The sequence below is a fragment of the Muscardinus avellanarius genome (genome assembly GCF_963383645.1).
Source record: "Muscardinus avellanarius genome assembly, chromosome: 1".
In the NCBI taxonomy this organism is placed as follows: domain Eukaryota; kingdom Metazoa; phylum Chordata; class Mammalia; order Rodentia; family Gliridae; genus Muscardinus; species Muscardinus avellanarius.
The window spans coordinates 121,078,632-121,093,525 of NC_137786.1; the positions used below are offsets into that span (position 1 = coordinate 121,078,632).

The 14,894-nt window shown below is 40.0% G+C and overlaps 1 protein-coding gene across 1 annotated transcript in view; it reads right to left on the bottom strand.

Moving 5' to 3' along the window:
• ARHGEF12 (Rho guanine nucleotide exchange factor 12) overlaps positions 1–14,494 on the bottom strand; it is a gene marked incomplete at both ends in the record, with an annotated part of 167,935 nt that extends 153,441 nt beyond the window's left edge. Inside the window, one exon of the mRNA XM_080715851.1 lies at positions 14,463–14,494. Within this exon, the coding sequence (XP_080571977.1) occupies positions 14,463–14,494 (32 nt within the window). The remainder of the gene's footprint in view (positions 1–14,462) is intronic.
• Between the last annotated feature and the right edge of the window lie 400 nt (positions 14,495–14,894).

A 14,894-nucleotide genomic window follows, 5' to 3' on the forward strand; every position in this document is an offset into this window, starting at 1 on the left:
TAATAATTACATGAAAAAGAATAAAATTGGACCCTTACCTAACACCATATACAAATAATAACTCAAAATACATAAAAGACCTAAATATAAATCTTAAGACTATAAACTTTTAGAAAAAAATCTGGGTCATAAAACCTCACAACATTGAAATTGGCAGTGATTTCTTGGATATGGTTTCAATGGCACAGGCAACAAAAGGGTAAACAAGCTCCCTAAAAAATAAAAAAAAATATTGTATTTCTAAAGACAATGTAAACAAAGTTAAAAGTTACTGATAGAATGGGATAAAATATTTCCAAATGCTATATCTGAAGGTATATTAATGTTCCAACTAGAAATCCTAAAAATTAGCAACAATAAAAGCAAACAATACAATTTAGAGATAGTTAAAAGACTAACATAAATAGTGAATCTCCACAGATAACCAATCTTAGTTGACTGTTGGATGGAAAATCTTGTTTCTCTGGTTCTGGTGCGTGTTACCTATTTCTTCTTTGTAGTTAATCTCTTTGAGTATTTTCTCTAGTGCTGGTTTTGAAGGCATAAATTCCTTCACTTTCTTTTTGTCATGGAAGCCTCTTATTTCCTCATCTAATTTGATAGAAAGTTTTGCTGGGTAGGACATTTTTGGCTGGAAGTTGTTTTCTTTCAGAGTTTGGAATATGTTACTCCAAGCCCTTCTAGCTCTCATGACTTGGTTTGGGAAGTCTGGAGTGATTCTAATTGTTTTGCCTCTGAATGTCACTTGGCCCTTTGTTTTGTTGCCTTTAAAATTCTCTGCTTGGCTTCCACATTGGTCATTTTGACAATTATGTGAGGTAGGGATCCTCTTCTACGATCCTGTCTAAAGGGAGTTCTATAAGTTTCCTGGACCTGTGTATCGATCTCTTGCTCTATGTTTGGAAAATTTTCTGCTATTACTTCTTTGAAGAGATTGTTGATCCCTTTGGTTTCACCTTTTTTTTCCCTCCTCTATTCCAATTATTCTTTGGTTAGCTCTCTTAAAATGGGCCCATATTTCTTCAATGTCAGATTCCTACTGTCGGATATTTTTTTCCTAATTTAGAAACTATGCGTTCATTTTTGGAGTGATCATCTTCTAAGAGCGAGATTCTATTTTCCATGTGGTCTAATCAGTTGTTTGTACTTTGAATTGAGGCCTTTATTTCAATGACTGCATCCTTTATCTCTTTTTGGCTCTCTCTAAATTCTTTTCAAAACACCTCTATTATTTCTACAGTTATTTTCCTGATTTGATCTTCTAGAAATCTCTGAATTTCTGTTTTATCGGGTTCTGATGTTGTGGGGTTGTGGACATTCATTGCTCCATTGTTATTCCTCTTTCCCATGATTTCAGAAGTTTGTGCCTTCTCTGGGTTCTTCCCTTGGGTCACTACGACTTCACTTAAGGTGCTCTGGATCTCAAGTCTGTGGTATCTCAGTCCCCACTACTCCTTTACTGGGTTATATCGCAGAGTCTCAGACCCTGGGAATCAATCAAGGCTGCTTTAGACCATGGGGGTTGCCAGGTTGGGCGTTCTCCTATGGTGTGATATCTCTGCCACCGCCACTCCCCCACTGGGTCAAGTCCCTTGGAGTCAGTACTGGGATTTCTCCTCTAGGGGCCGCAATTTGACTCACTGTTGTTGAGTGCGCAGATGGAGCTGTAGTGGACTCGGTGAATTCGCTGCTGCCGCCGCTGGTGACAATATGGCGCCACTGCCACGCCCTCGGCCGTGAGGCTGGAGTATTCTCTGTTTTTGAGCTCCGCTCGGAGTCCCTGCAGGGTGTGCTGAGCCCAGCCCCTGGGAGCTTTAGATGCTCCCTGCACCGAGAAATCTGCCGAATTCCGCAGAATTCGTCTGATCCGCAGTGGCTCACCTCGGCTCGCTGTCCACTGCTCCTCTCTGGAGCCTGGTGGGCTGTTGAGTGTGTTGGTCTGGTGCCGTCCGGTGAACTCGGCGCTGCCGCTGGCAGTAAGGCGCTGCTGCTGCGTCCTCGGGCGTGAGGCCGGCGTATCTCCTCTGTGACTCTGAGCTCTGTTCTGAGTCTCCCTCCTCTCTGGGGCCTGGTGCTGCAAGGGAAGATGGTGCACACCGCTTCGCGCCGTGGCTCCGGCCACAGCACTGCAAACTGGTTTCTTTCTGGTGTCTCGCTTTTCTAGCCCTCTTTTTCTCTCTCCTTTGTAATTACATTTTTTTGTTTCTCTGCTGATGGTGTTTTCTGGCTATGAAAGGCGCTGATTTTGTGGTAATAGAGATTGGTTGTTAGCAGGGCTCGTAAGTCCCACTTTTCTCCGTCGCCATCTTCCCGGAAGTCTATTTTTTTGTGTGTGGTAATGGGAATGGAACCCTTCTACCTCCAGGCTACACTCCCAGACCTATTTTATATTTTATTTGGAAACAGGGTCTCTTAAGACAGAGTGGCTGGCTTCGAACCTACATGATCTTCCTGTCTCTGCCTCCCAAGTGCAGGGATTATAATACGCCACCATGTCCAGCTTTACTTACATTTTAAATAGACTACATTGTTTCAAGCAACCAAAACCAGAATCAACTCAATGGCAAGAAAATGCCAAATTTAAATAATTTTATTTACAAGCCAATGATAGCCATTTTCCTTTTGTAGTTTTTGCATGGATTCTAAAATGAGTTTGACAAAATAACTTTTAATTTAAAAAAAAAACTAAAGCTATTTGTATACCTATTAACTAATATAAATGTCTCTATGCACAGTGATAAGTCAGTTAAAGTAAAATTAATTTGATAGTGGTACTACATTAAAACATTTCCACTGTTCCTTACAATACTTTATACATCCATCATCTTTCAAAGAGGTAGCGTAAGCCCTCTCTGATTACTTCACTGCCACCTGACAATTTACGGGCTGGCGGGGACTATCTGTTTCTTTAGCTTCCCACTGTTTCCTGTGAAAGAAAACATCCAGTGAAACTGATGACCTTAACTCCATCACACAATGCTTCTGACTCCATACACTCAGGGAAGCGACCCACCTGCTGATGACAGGACCCTGGGGTCAAAATAAGGCTTCAGGGCCCTCAGGTGAACTGACTGGACAGCAACAAGTGGCATTAATGACTTCTAAACTAAACTTCAACTCGCTTCCTTACTTCTGTATCACCCTATTAAAAGTTAACATAAACCCTTTCTCTGACCAACAAATAGCATAGGCACACAACATTTTTTATAAATGATTCTGATGCTCTTCTCCAGGATAAACTGACTGAGCTCCCAGAAGACTTATAGCCATTAAGCAATGGGCATCATGCCAACAGAGGCTCAGTGAGAAATGAAACCTCCTGCAAATCAAACCTGCTGCAATGTTATTTTTTCCAGAGGTTAATTACCTGCTTCTGCTACACACACACCCTAAAGCACAGTAAAAGGGAGGCTGGAAAAGGAGATGGCATTCTGGTGCAAGCCTCCTCCAGAAATTTCAAAATGAAATCAAAACAAGTTCTTGCTATCAAATTCCAGGTACACTCCACGAATATCTTCTCCTACTTGACACCTCTCAGTACATAGCACCATTATATCAAGCCATTCAACAGTGAAAATTTACTGTAAGAGGTCACACACAAGAGGTCACACACATCTTTTAGAGACACTTTAGGAAATACTTGTGGATAAAATTATGATATCCAGAAGCTGCTTCAGAATAATCCAGTGAGGGATTAAAGAATGGAAACAGATGGACCAAGACCACCTATGTGTTAATATTGTTGAAACTAATGATGGGAATATGGAGGTTCAACATACCATTCTCTGTACTTTGCATATCATTCTCTGAAATTTTCCATTAAAAAATTCACCTCACGAGCCGGGCATGGTGGCGCTGCTTGTGATCCCAGCATTTGGGAGGCTGAGACTGGAGGATCACGGTTTGCAGACAGCCTCAGCTACTTAGGCCCTCTGCAACTCAGTGAGACTCGGTTTCAAAATAAAGAATTAAAAAAAAAAATAGGGCAGAGGTTGTAGCTCGGAGGTCAAATGCCCCTGGGTTCCACCTCCCGACCCACAAAAAAAAAAAAAAAAAAAATCTCCTCAAAATCTTTAGACTCAAAACAACCCATAAAACAAACATTTATTGAGCACCTCTTGTGGTAGACTATATTATTACTCCTAATTATTCAACCTCCTCTTTCCTTCCTCAACAGGAGTATACAGCCATACCCATTATCATGTGGCTTGCAATGCCACCGTGGGAGGAATCTGAATCCCTGTCCCAGTGATAATCAGCTTGATTACATGATCTGTTTGGCCAACATCCTGTGAACTATGGTTTCAAATTTTAAAAATTAATAAAAATAGGTCAGGGGGTGTAGCTCAGAGATCGAATGCCCCTGGGTTCTATCCCCAGACACACACACACACAAAAAAAAAAGTGTCAGAGAACTAGAGAGTGTGTAGAGACAACGATAAAAAGGAAGACTTCATTTAATACCATTGTATATGGTATGAATTTTCTGTTTAATCTGAGTTGCAGCATCTGGACAGCTGAATTACTGAAGTCTTTTTTTTTTTTCTCTATCCTTATGCTTTTCCATATTTAAAAAAATAAAACAAGACAAATAATATTTACTTAAAATAATTAAGAACTATCCTACTCTTTGAAGAACTAAAAAATTAATTAAAGCTGGGCATGGTGGTGCATGCTTGTAATCCTAGGACTTGGGAGGCTGGAACAGGATAATCCCAGGTTTGTAGCCAGCCTCAAGCTACTTAGTGAAGCCCTTTGCAACATATGAGACCTTGTCTCAAAATAAAGAATAAGCAGGGCATGGTGGTGCATGCTTGTAATCCCAATACTTGGGAGGCTGAGAAAGGAGGATCGCAGGTTGGTGGCTGGCCTCAGCTACTTAGTGAGGCCCTCTGCAACTTAATGAGACCCTACTTCAAAATAAAGAATAAAAATAATAGGATAAGAGGAGTAGCTCAGAGGTAGAATGCCCCTGGGTTCCATCCCCAGTACTACAATAGAGAGAGAGAAAGAGAGAGAGAGAGAGAGACAGACAGACAGACAGACAGAGAAACTAAATTGGAGTGGGGGTATAGCTCAGAGGCAGGATGCCCCTGGGGTCAATCCCCAGTACTTAATAAAAAAAAAAAAAGGAAATTCTCTCAATTCCATTTTTTAGTATTCTATCTACACTGATAAAGAAGGTTGTTCTTAAGTTTGTGACTAGATCTTAACCTGTACTAATGACAAAGTACTTCATCAAGTTAACTTATATAGGGTAAAATAAAAAAAAGAGAGCTGGAAGAAGGGAAAAAAAGGGAGGGATTGTAACCCCACCCCCACCCCAAACACACACAGCACTGGGGATTGAAGTTACTGAACTACATCCCCAACCATTTTTATTTTTAATTTGAAATAGGTTCTTGCTAAGTTGCCTAGGCTGGCCTTGAACCTGTGATTTCCCTGCCTCAGCCTCTTGGGTAACTGGGATGTCAGGGGTGCTATACACTTGGCCCAACTATGGATCTCTGGTGATTAAAGAACACTTGAATGCCAAGTTCTGGAATTACAGGCGTGCATCACCATGTCTGGCTGGATTAGCACTTTATCACATGAACAAGTTTTTACTTCAACTGAGCTCTATCTGAACATTGAAATAACCTGCAAATATGATTAGGAACATGCCTGCAGACTTCATTCTAGAATCGGAAAGCACGTTAGAGACAACAATTGAACCTTCACATCACCTTCGCAATAGATAGTATGTGACATCACAACTATCTATCCTGCCACTATAAAATATTTAAGTAGCCCCCTTCAGCCCTACTTGCCCTGCAAAATATTTGCCCAAATAGCCAATAAAATAGGAAACAAACTGACAATGCATGTGCCACCAACAATCCCCAAAAAGACCAGACCTTCACCCACAGGAACCACTTCCTCTGAGTAAACCACAGAGACTATGCTGAGCAAACCACAGTATACCACGGTGTCTGCAACACAGACAGGAACCCATCTGAAACCCACAGGAGGATACAGGTACGCCCCTAGCAGGGTGTACTGTGTGTGTGAAATGAACTTGCAATGCTATTCTGTAGACTTTCTATATTACGAAATCAGGTGTAATTCTTTCAGATGCTGATAAAGTACACATTTTTTAAATAATAGAATAATCCACATTTTTAAAATCCACGTTAGATCTACAAAATCCTCTTTAATCTTATGTATGAACTCAAAGTCAGCAGTTACATGTAATATCTGACCAAAATTGTAGTCTCTGAGTATTACGTTGAAATAACCATAGTATTTTTTTTTTGGTTATTGTTGTTATTTTTTGTTTTTGGTTTTTGTGGTACTGGGGATGGAACCTAAGGGCATTCTACCTGCAAGCTACATCCCCAGCCTATGTTTTATTCTTTATTTTATTTTATTTTATTTTTTTTTGAAACAGGGTCTGAGTTGCAAAGAGCCTCGCTAAGTAGCTGAGGCTGTCCGCGAACTACAAACCTCTGTTTCAGCCTCCCAAATGTTGGGATTACAAGCATGTGCCACCTCTCCCGGATACACAGTATGTTTTATAATGTCAAAAGAAAAAGCAGTGTGACCAGCAGCTAATTGAAAGCATTAACTAAGCCAGGTTTTCTTAGACATTCCTAATTTCTGCATGAATTGTTACTCATAGTCCCAAGATGGAATATAATTTTTCACTGGCTATTAAGATTTACTTGTCTCTAGATACTGGGAAGCCACCCAGGCCTGTCATGTGACTAATTCAAAAACCAGGATTCAGCATTTGAATTGGCAAAAGATCCTGTTCTGGTATGAATCTGCCAGCTGCACTGGTGCACATTAATTCAATAAGGTAAACCTGGTTTCTGCTTTACATGCTCATGCAGTTTGAGCACAGCGTCTGACCTTCAGCACCATTCCTGTGCATCTCCTCTGCAGAACAAAAAAACTAAGTTATCCCAGGCATCAACTCTACAGACTTTTCTTGGAGTGTGATGCTATCTTACAAATATCTTTCAATATATGGCTATCTTGATACTCCAGACATTCTAAGTTGCAAAAATAAAATGCTCTAAATTTAATATGTTTCAAAAAATCTAAAATTAGCTAAATACAAAGAACAAAGCACCTACTTAAATAATTTTAGCCAGGTGTGGTGGGACACACTTGTAATCCCAGTATTTGGGAGAATGAGACAGATTCATAGCCAGCCTTAAAAACTTAGTGAGACCCTGTTTCAAAATAAAAAAAGGGCTGGAAGTGTAGCTAAGAGGTAGAACGTCCCTGGTAGAGGTAGAATCCCAGTGCAAATAAATAAATAAACAAACAAACACATTAGTATCAAAGGAAAGAGTCTACTAACAAAATATTAAGAACTCTTACGTGCTTTATAATAACTTAAATATGTACTTTTCCTTTCTGTTACTATCTCTTGTCATGAATAACGATTCTTATAAATGTGATGGTAAATAATGTTAATTTAATTTTAACATTAGTCCATTTTACTGGAAAAATACTGGTAAAGATTGCAGTTCTATTTCTTTTTTACTAATATGATGAAATAACAAGAGTCACCAAAAAAAAAGAACTTAATGAACAAAAGAAAAAACAACACACAATTTAAGTAATAGACTGGAAAAGTTAGCAATTGCCAGATGTTTGTCACCATGTTGCAACAGATATTTTACTTTAAAGTTAAAATCATTTTCAATTTCTCCACTTCTGATCAATTTTCAATCAGCAATGAATCTTAACAGTGTTTCTATACTCATTTTGTTACATAATTGAAACAGTTGTTATAGAACCAGAATTAAAAGAGTTACTTTGTAGAGAAGGCTTCTGTAACATAAATAATTGTTTAGTTGGTTTGGTAATTATACTGTTTGTGTGTTTGTTTCATCTGATTGCTACATCTCTTACACTCATTCTAAAACTACCTAAAACAAAAGTAGTAGTAATGGAGATGTGGCTAGGTGGTAGGGTACTCGCCTAAGATGCGTGAAGCCCTGAATTTAATTCTTGATGCTGTGAAAAGACAAGAAAAGTGACCTTGAGTATCTCTATATGTAATTTTGGGTTATGCATGGAGAAAATTGAAGACCCCCCTCCTCAATCATGGTAAAACTAGAGTTGGAACTTACTTCTTCTCTATAACACGATGGGTCAGGACAAAATACAAAATGTCATATTTTGAGCATGGCATGGTGGTGTATGCCTGTAATCCCACTACTTGGGAGGCTGAGAGACAGGAGAGACTGCAGGTTTGAGGATAGCCTCAGCAATGTAGTGGACTCTCAACAACCTAGTGAGATCCTGTTTCAGAATAAAAATAAAATAGGGCTGGAGGTGTAACTTGGAAGTAGAATGCCCCTGGGTTCAATCCTAAGTACCACAGAAAGAAGAAAAGAAAGAAAGAGAGAGTAATATTTTGTACTAAGAGAGCAAATACAGGGGGAAATTGTAGTAGGAGAACAATTGGGGAAAAGCTAATAAAATATTAGAAGGGACAGGTTGATTTTTAGACAGTGATCAACAGAAAACATACAACTTGGCTTAATAAAGAATAAGTACGGGTAATGGAATTTTTAAAAAAGGTGGTGGATAACCATTTGACCCATTTATAGTCACGTAAACATAAAAATGGGAGGGAAACATTATTTAGTTTGGTTCAGCAAGTATATACAAGTAACAGAACAACTTAAAAGAAAAGCCTGAGCTAAAGATCAGGAAAACTTCCTGACTGTAAGCCCCAAAGGTTTGTTTTTCAGTCTCCTAAGGAAGTGACAGAAGCTTTATCCTCTGGAGATATTTAAGGTTAGTACAGATAAGGTACTACAGAAAGAATACATCCTACAAGAGAAAAATCCAACTGACTTGGTAAGGCTGTAAATCTACTAATAGAAAGCAGCACATTAAAATTATATACACAGAGAACCAGAGTTGTGGTGCACGCTTGTAATCCCAGCATTTGGGAGGCTGAAATGGGAAGATTGTGGTCCAAGGGCAGCCTCAGATACTACTTAGGCCCTTTGGAACTCAGTGAGACCCTGTTTCAAAATAAAGAATAAAAAATAGAACTGGGGGTGTAGCTCAAAGGTAGAATGCCCCTGGGTTCCATTCCCAGTACCGCAAAAAAAAAAAAAAAAATTACACACACACACACACACACACACACACACACACACGGAGACAATAATTTAATGTGAAAATGGGTGACCTGAAAGCCAAAAAACCTGGATTTAATTTTTTTGTCTGTCCTTCAGTTTCATAATCTTATCTTAAAGTTGCCTTAAAGTGTAAATGATAGAAACAATATCTGCCTTATACTGAACTGAAAATACTGTAAATGTTTTAAAGAATTGGAAATCATTACATACAAGGGAATATTTTACTTAAAAAGAAGCCAAAAAAATTATGTTTGCTGATTTTAAAATTTCAATTCAAACGACACTATTCTGAAGGCTCCTAATTATTAAAAGAGAAAAGAGTATGTCTTCGGCAAATATTTTTTTAAAAAATTCATCAAAATCGGCCGGGCGTGGTGGCGCACGCTTGTAATCCCCGCGCTTGGGAGGCAGAGACAGGAGGATCGTGCAGGTTCGAAGCCAGCCGCGCGCGCTGGCTTAGGAGACCCTGTTTCCAAATATAAAATGTAAAAAAAAGAGGTCTGGGAGTGTAGCCCGGAGGTAGAAGGGCTTCCAGGAACCCCAGTACCACAAAAAAAAAAAAAAAATCATCAAAATCAAGTTTTAACAGAAGAGACCAAATGAAGTTAGGTTTCCTGTTTCTGAATATGTGGCATGAACAACTGCTAGGAGGTGTTTTGTTTTGTTTTGTTTTGTTCTGGTGGTAGTGGCAGTTCTGGTGAGGGATCCCGGGGTCAGCATTCTACCACTGAGCAACACCCCCAACCTAGCAAGAAGCACTTATGGTCATTCTGTCGAGCTGGGAGTCTTCTCAGTTGCTCTGGAGAGCCATTAAGATGCCCTGCTGTTGCTGTGGCCCACATCAGTTTGGGAGTCCCTGCACATTTACTTCTGAACAGTTCTTACAAAGATAAATATGTCTGTATTCTCAAATATCTAACTGATTAACCAAAGAAAAATGTGTAAAAACCCACCATTTACAGGCTTCAAAGATATCTGCCTCAAATTTCATTTTTCTTAGTTTTTAAAAAACACCTACATGTCAACTTAGTGCTGTTGTATAATACATGCTGACAGCCAGATATCATCAATGTGGTAAGTTGGTATCACCAGATTAGCACACTTTTGTGATGATTTCAAATAAAATCTCTCATCAATTCCCTGAATAAATATAAACATATTATAAATGTGGTATTAATTAGGAAGATGATGGCCCAAGACTTTCTACAAATTTGCTTCGTACTTTACATGTTGACTCAGATAAAACTACAAGTTTATTGGATACCTATATGAATCAGGATTTTACACTAAGCTAAAAGACAAAAATAAAATAATACAAAGCTAGCACTGAGATCCTAATCCCCACTTTCAATTTTGTATTTATCAACTGACCAGCTTTACAAGAAAATGTACAAATAATTTCACCTTGCAGATAATGATTTATGCAACCCTGAAAAGAGCAGACAAACATGAGTTCTTTTAACTGAAAGCATTATATGGCAACGCAAGCAAAAAAAAAAAAAAGTACCCCGAATGAAAATGCTAATTCCTGGGTACATGCAAAATAAAGTTGCAGGTTTCCACACTCCCTTTAAAAGTTTACTTAAGTTAAACAAGCTTCTGAATTCAATCTGAGAAAATTCCATTACATCACAATCCTTTGTTTATCTACAAATCAAAAATAACAACAAATCCCTAAGACCTAGACAAAACAAAGGTCCATTTACTTCAAGGAAGACCCTCATAATTGTCCTACCTGTCCTGTTCCTAAAATTTCCCAGCCTGAAATTATTTTCTCAGACTACTGAAAGGGCATATTCTCATTCTTTCTTCCTCTCTCTCTAATTCCAATTGACACAGCATTGCTAAACTCTCAGAGACAGAAGAAAGACATGGAGGATAAGTAGAGGATGGGATAATTTGGATACATTTTAGGTCTGAAAGCAGAAATCAATGCAGACTGAAAATCAGTCATAGGCCATTTCTACCACTTTTCAAGTGCTCATTCTAAACACTGAAAGTTATGGTCTTCTGGTCCCAGAAAAGTTACAAAGCAACCAACTAGAAGGCATATATACACAAACTACTTAGATTTTTTTTATAGAAGTTACTCAGATATTCTACATAATAGCTACCGTGAATACAGTTTGAGTTTTAAGTTAAAAAAAAAAAGTAGTAGAAACTGGAGAGTAAAAGATTAAGTGAAAGAGAAGGGAGCAAATGAATGTGTTAATTTAACTGCAAAATAATAACAGGATGTAACAGAGTTCTAAGGCTCCAGAGTGACCAATCACGAGCCTAAACATAGCTGAATTCCATCCCAGCCCCAGCACGTCTCTAACACAAGAATAAAACCCTTCTTATCTTGTTCAGCCATGTGTCGCCTGCCACAAACTGAAAAACAGAACAACGCCCAAGACCAGCTAGTCTGATTTCAACTGAGGACAGACAGACTCTGTAGTCAGAAGCACCACAGTGAAAGAACTCAAACTCGCAAAGCTGGCCTGGTGGTTCTGCACTCTACAGAACAAAGCCACGCCACATACAGTACTTCAAACTTGAAAGGATCTCTAAAAAGCTACACTGGCACTATTAATTTGTCAATAGTCCTAGGATCAGCAAAATATACCTGCCATACACTGGAGTTAGACCGTGAGAAACAAGAGGATGGCGTAGGTAGGGCTGAGAGGAGGCTAGAAACTATTCTATGTTCACAGCTTTGTTAAGGCAGCCTAGCATAAAAATAGTACTTAAAAACCAGTACTTCCAGATTTCGCCTCAACATATATTCAAATCAGGAACAACTGCTCAAGAGAAACAGCTGCTTTATATTTACAGAATAAGACATGTTTAAAGAAAAGTGGTGAACCAGGCCTATAATCCCAGGATTTGGGAGGTCAAGACAAGAGAATTGCAGGTTCAAAGCCAGCCTCGGCAACACAGAGAGGCCCTCAGTGATTCAGACCCTATTTCAAAATCAAAAATAAAATAGGCCTGGGGGTGTAGGTCAGAGGTATAATAATCCAGATTCAACTCCCAGTACCACAAAAAGAAAAATAGAGAAAGAAAAGAAAAAACGTAGTCACATAATTCTCATCTTTAAAAAATCACTGAGAAATTCCCAAGAAACAAAATTCCCAAGGAAAAAAAAAGGTCTCAGCAAAATTAAGTAACTTCACAGGCTTTTTCTTTTCTTTTCTTTTCAAAATATATCATAGCCAGGCATGATGGCACACACCTGAAATGCCAGTATCTGAAAGGCTGTGACAGGAGTATGGTGGGTTCAAAGTCAATCTCAGTAATTTAGCAAGACTCTCTTAGTGACAGCCTTAGTAGACCTTGTTTCAAAATAACAAATAAAATAGAGCTGAGGGCGTACTTCCAAGACAGAATGCCCCTGAATTCAATCCCCAGTACTAAAATAAAATAAAATACATCTTTAGGCAGCACCTGAATCAGTTCAAGAATATTAATCCTCAAAGCAAATTAACCTTAAAAATAATAATCTTTTGTGCCTATCACAGTGCTTGGGAAAGAACAGGCATTCAAGCTTATTGGATGTTTATATGCTAAGTTATAAAAAGGATACGAATACCAAGATTTTATTCCCGAGATAATGGAAAAAGAAAGAAAAACTTTGAGAAGCAAAGCTAAAGAAAACTCATTCCTTGGGAATTTTAAGCGACTTTTGTGTGGAACAAGTTGGTGACCCTAACCTCTGTTTCTACAAATTAAATAGCCCATCATTTTGATAAAAATCAAGACTTCATCAGGTCCTAGTCAGACTTCGTGTCTACTGTCTCAGCGAAAAGGGCAAGAATTGAATGAACCAGGAAAACAATTACCCACACACCCGTGAAAGTGATTTCTCAGAAGCAAAACACCTCGAAAAGAAAAGGAAGGGAACTAGAAGAAAATAAGAAAAATCGTGTCGCTAACATGTGAAGTGTTATTCTTGGAAAAAATAAAAGTTCACTGAAAATGAAAACCCATTTAACAAAATAGGCAAAGGATAAACATATAGTTCAAACTTTTGTGGGGGGAGTACGGGGGATTGAACACATGGGCATTCTACCTCTGAGCTACAAATTCAGTCCTCTTTTTATTTTATTTTATTTTTTATTTTGAAACGAGGTCTCACTAAGTTGCCGAGGGCCTAACTAAGTAGCTGAGGCTGGCCCAAAACCTGCGTTATCCTCCTGTCTCAGCCTCTCAAGTACCGAGATTACAAGCATGCGCCACCACGCCCGGCCTAGTTCAAACATTTAATGGAATCTTTTAGGTGAACATTCATGTGACACTGGAAAGCATCAACAGGAAGAGGAAGTTCTGTTTCTGGAGTAGCTGTTATGGTATGATAATGAAATTTGGTCCTTTGAAAATCAACAAATGAGTCTTACAATTGGGTAAAACCTTCTTAGGAAATTAAACTACTTTCTGCAAGAGCACCATTATGGCACTTTTCATCAAAGAACTTTTGCCTTCTAATTCAAGTTATTTCATCTACTTTTTATGAAGGTTGACTCAAAAATAAAGCAAGGTGACTGAAATGTGGGAGTAAGCTACAGCGTCCTAATTGAGAAATAAAAGTGTGATATAGGAATCAATAGGCTTGTATCACTCAACCTATTCAAAAGAATAACTCTTAAGATGGGAAACTCTGGCTCAACCAATGTTGTCTCTACATACCAGGACACAACACTGATAAGTAAACAAAATTCACCTGCCCCGCTTGCGCCATGCTTAGATTTTATATCCCTTAAACCCAAGTATTTCTGGAAGTTGAAGTATCAAAATACAACAATTCAAAGCAAACCCCATCATTTCCCATCATTTCTTTCAGCTCCTGGAAACTGCCTCCAGCAAGAGCAATGTCAACATTCGGGAAAATTATTAGATAATTAATATTTAAACATTGCGGGTCAACATTTAAAGGCGATCAAGTCCACAAATCACCATGCAGCAGGCTGAAAACTGAATTCACAGACATAAGTTCCTCGAATTTAACAAGGTCTAGAGAACCGAGAGAGGAGTAAATCCAAGATACCCCCCTCACTTCAAACACTGACCTTCACCTAAAACGACCTTCCTCTGCTTCCGAGATGAGCACAGAACCCCGGCGGGACAAGACAGCCAGAAACTCACAGTCACGGTTTTCCCTACCTCTCCTCTGAGAATCTGGGGGAAAGTTTCTCTCCAGAAAAACTCCATTTCCAAATTCAACCAACCGGCTAACTTGGCGGCCACCCTAGGCTAACCGCACAGCTCCGAAACAACCCTCTCTGCCGTGCCTGTCAACTTGGCCGGCCCAGGGCAGCCCGTACCCACCTGTCCGTGAGAGTCGACTGTGTGCCACTCATTGGGGCCCTGGGCGAGAGGTCCTCTTTTTATCCAACTTGCATTTTACAGGAACACCTCCACCCCACCCCCAGTGCTCTGGGTTCAGACCCGACGCCGGCAGGGACGCGAGAGTCCAGCTCAAAACTCCATGCAGTCATCGAGAGCGTCCGACTGGAGGGAGGGAGCCGGCAGGGCTGAAGCCGGCGCTCGGCAGCGGGGCGGGCGGCGGGCGGCGGGCGCGGACCGGCCTCTAGCTGGGGCTGCCGGCCGCGCGGGGCCGCCGCCTGGGCCGCGTCTCGGGCCGCCCCATGTCCCGGCCGGGCCTGGCTCGCTGGCTCGGCGCCGCGGGCCGGCTCCTCCGCGCTCGGCTCGGGCGGCGAGGCCGGGGAGGGGGCCCGGAAGCCGGGCGGCGGCGGCGGC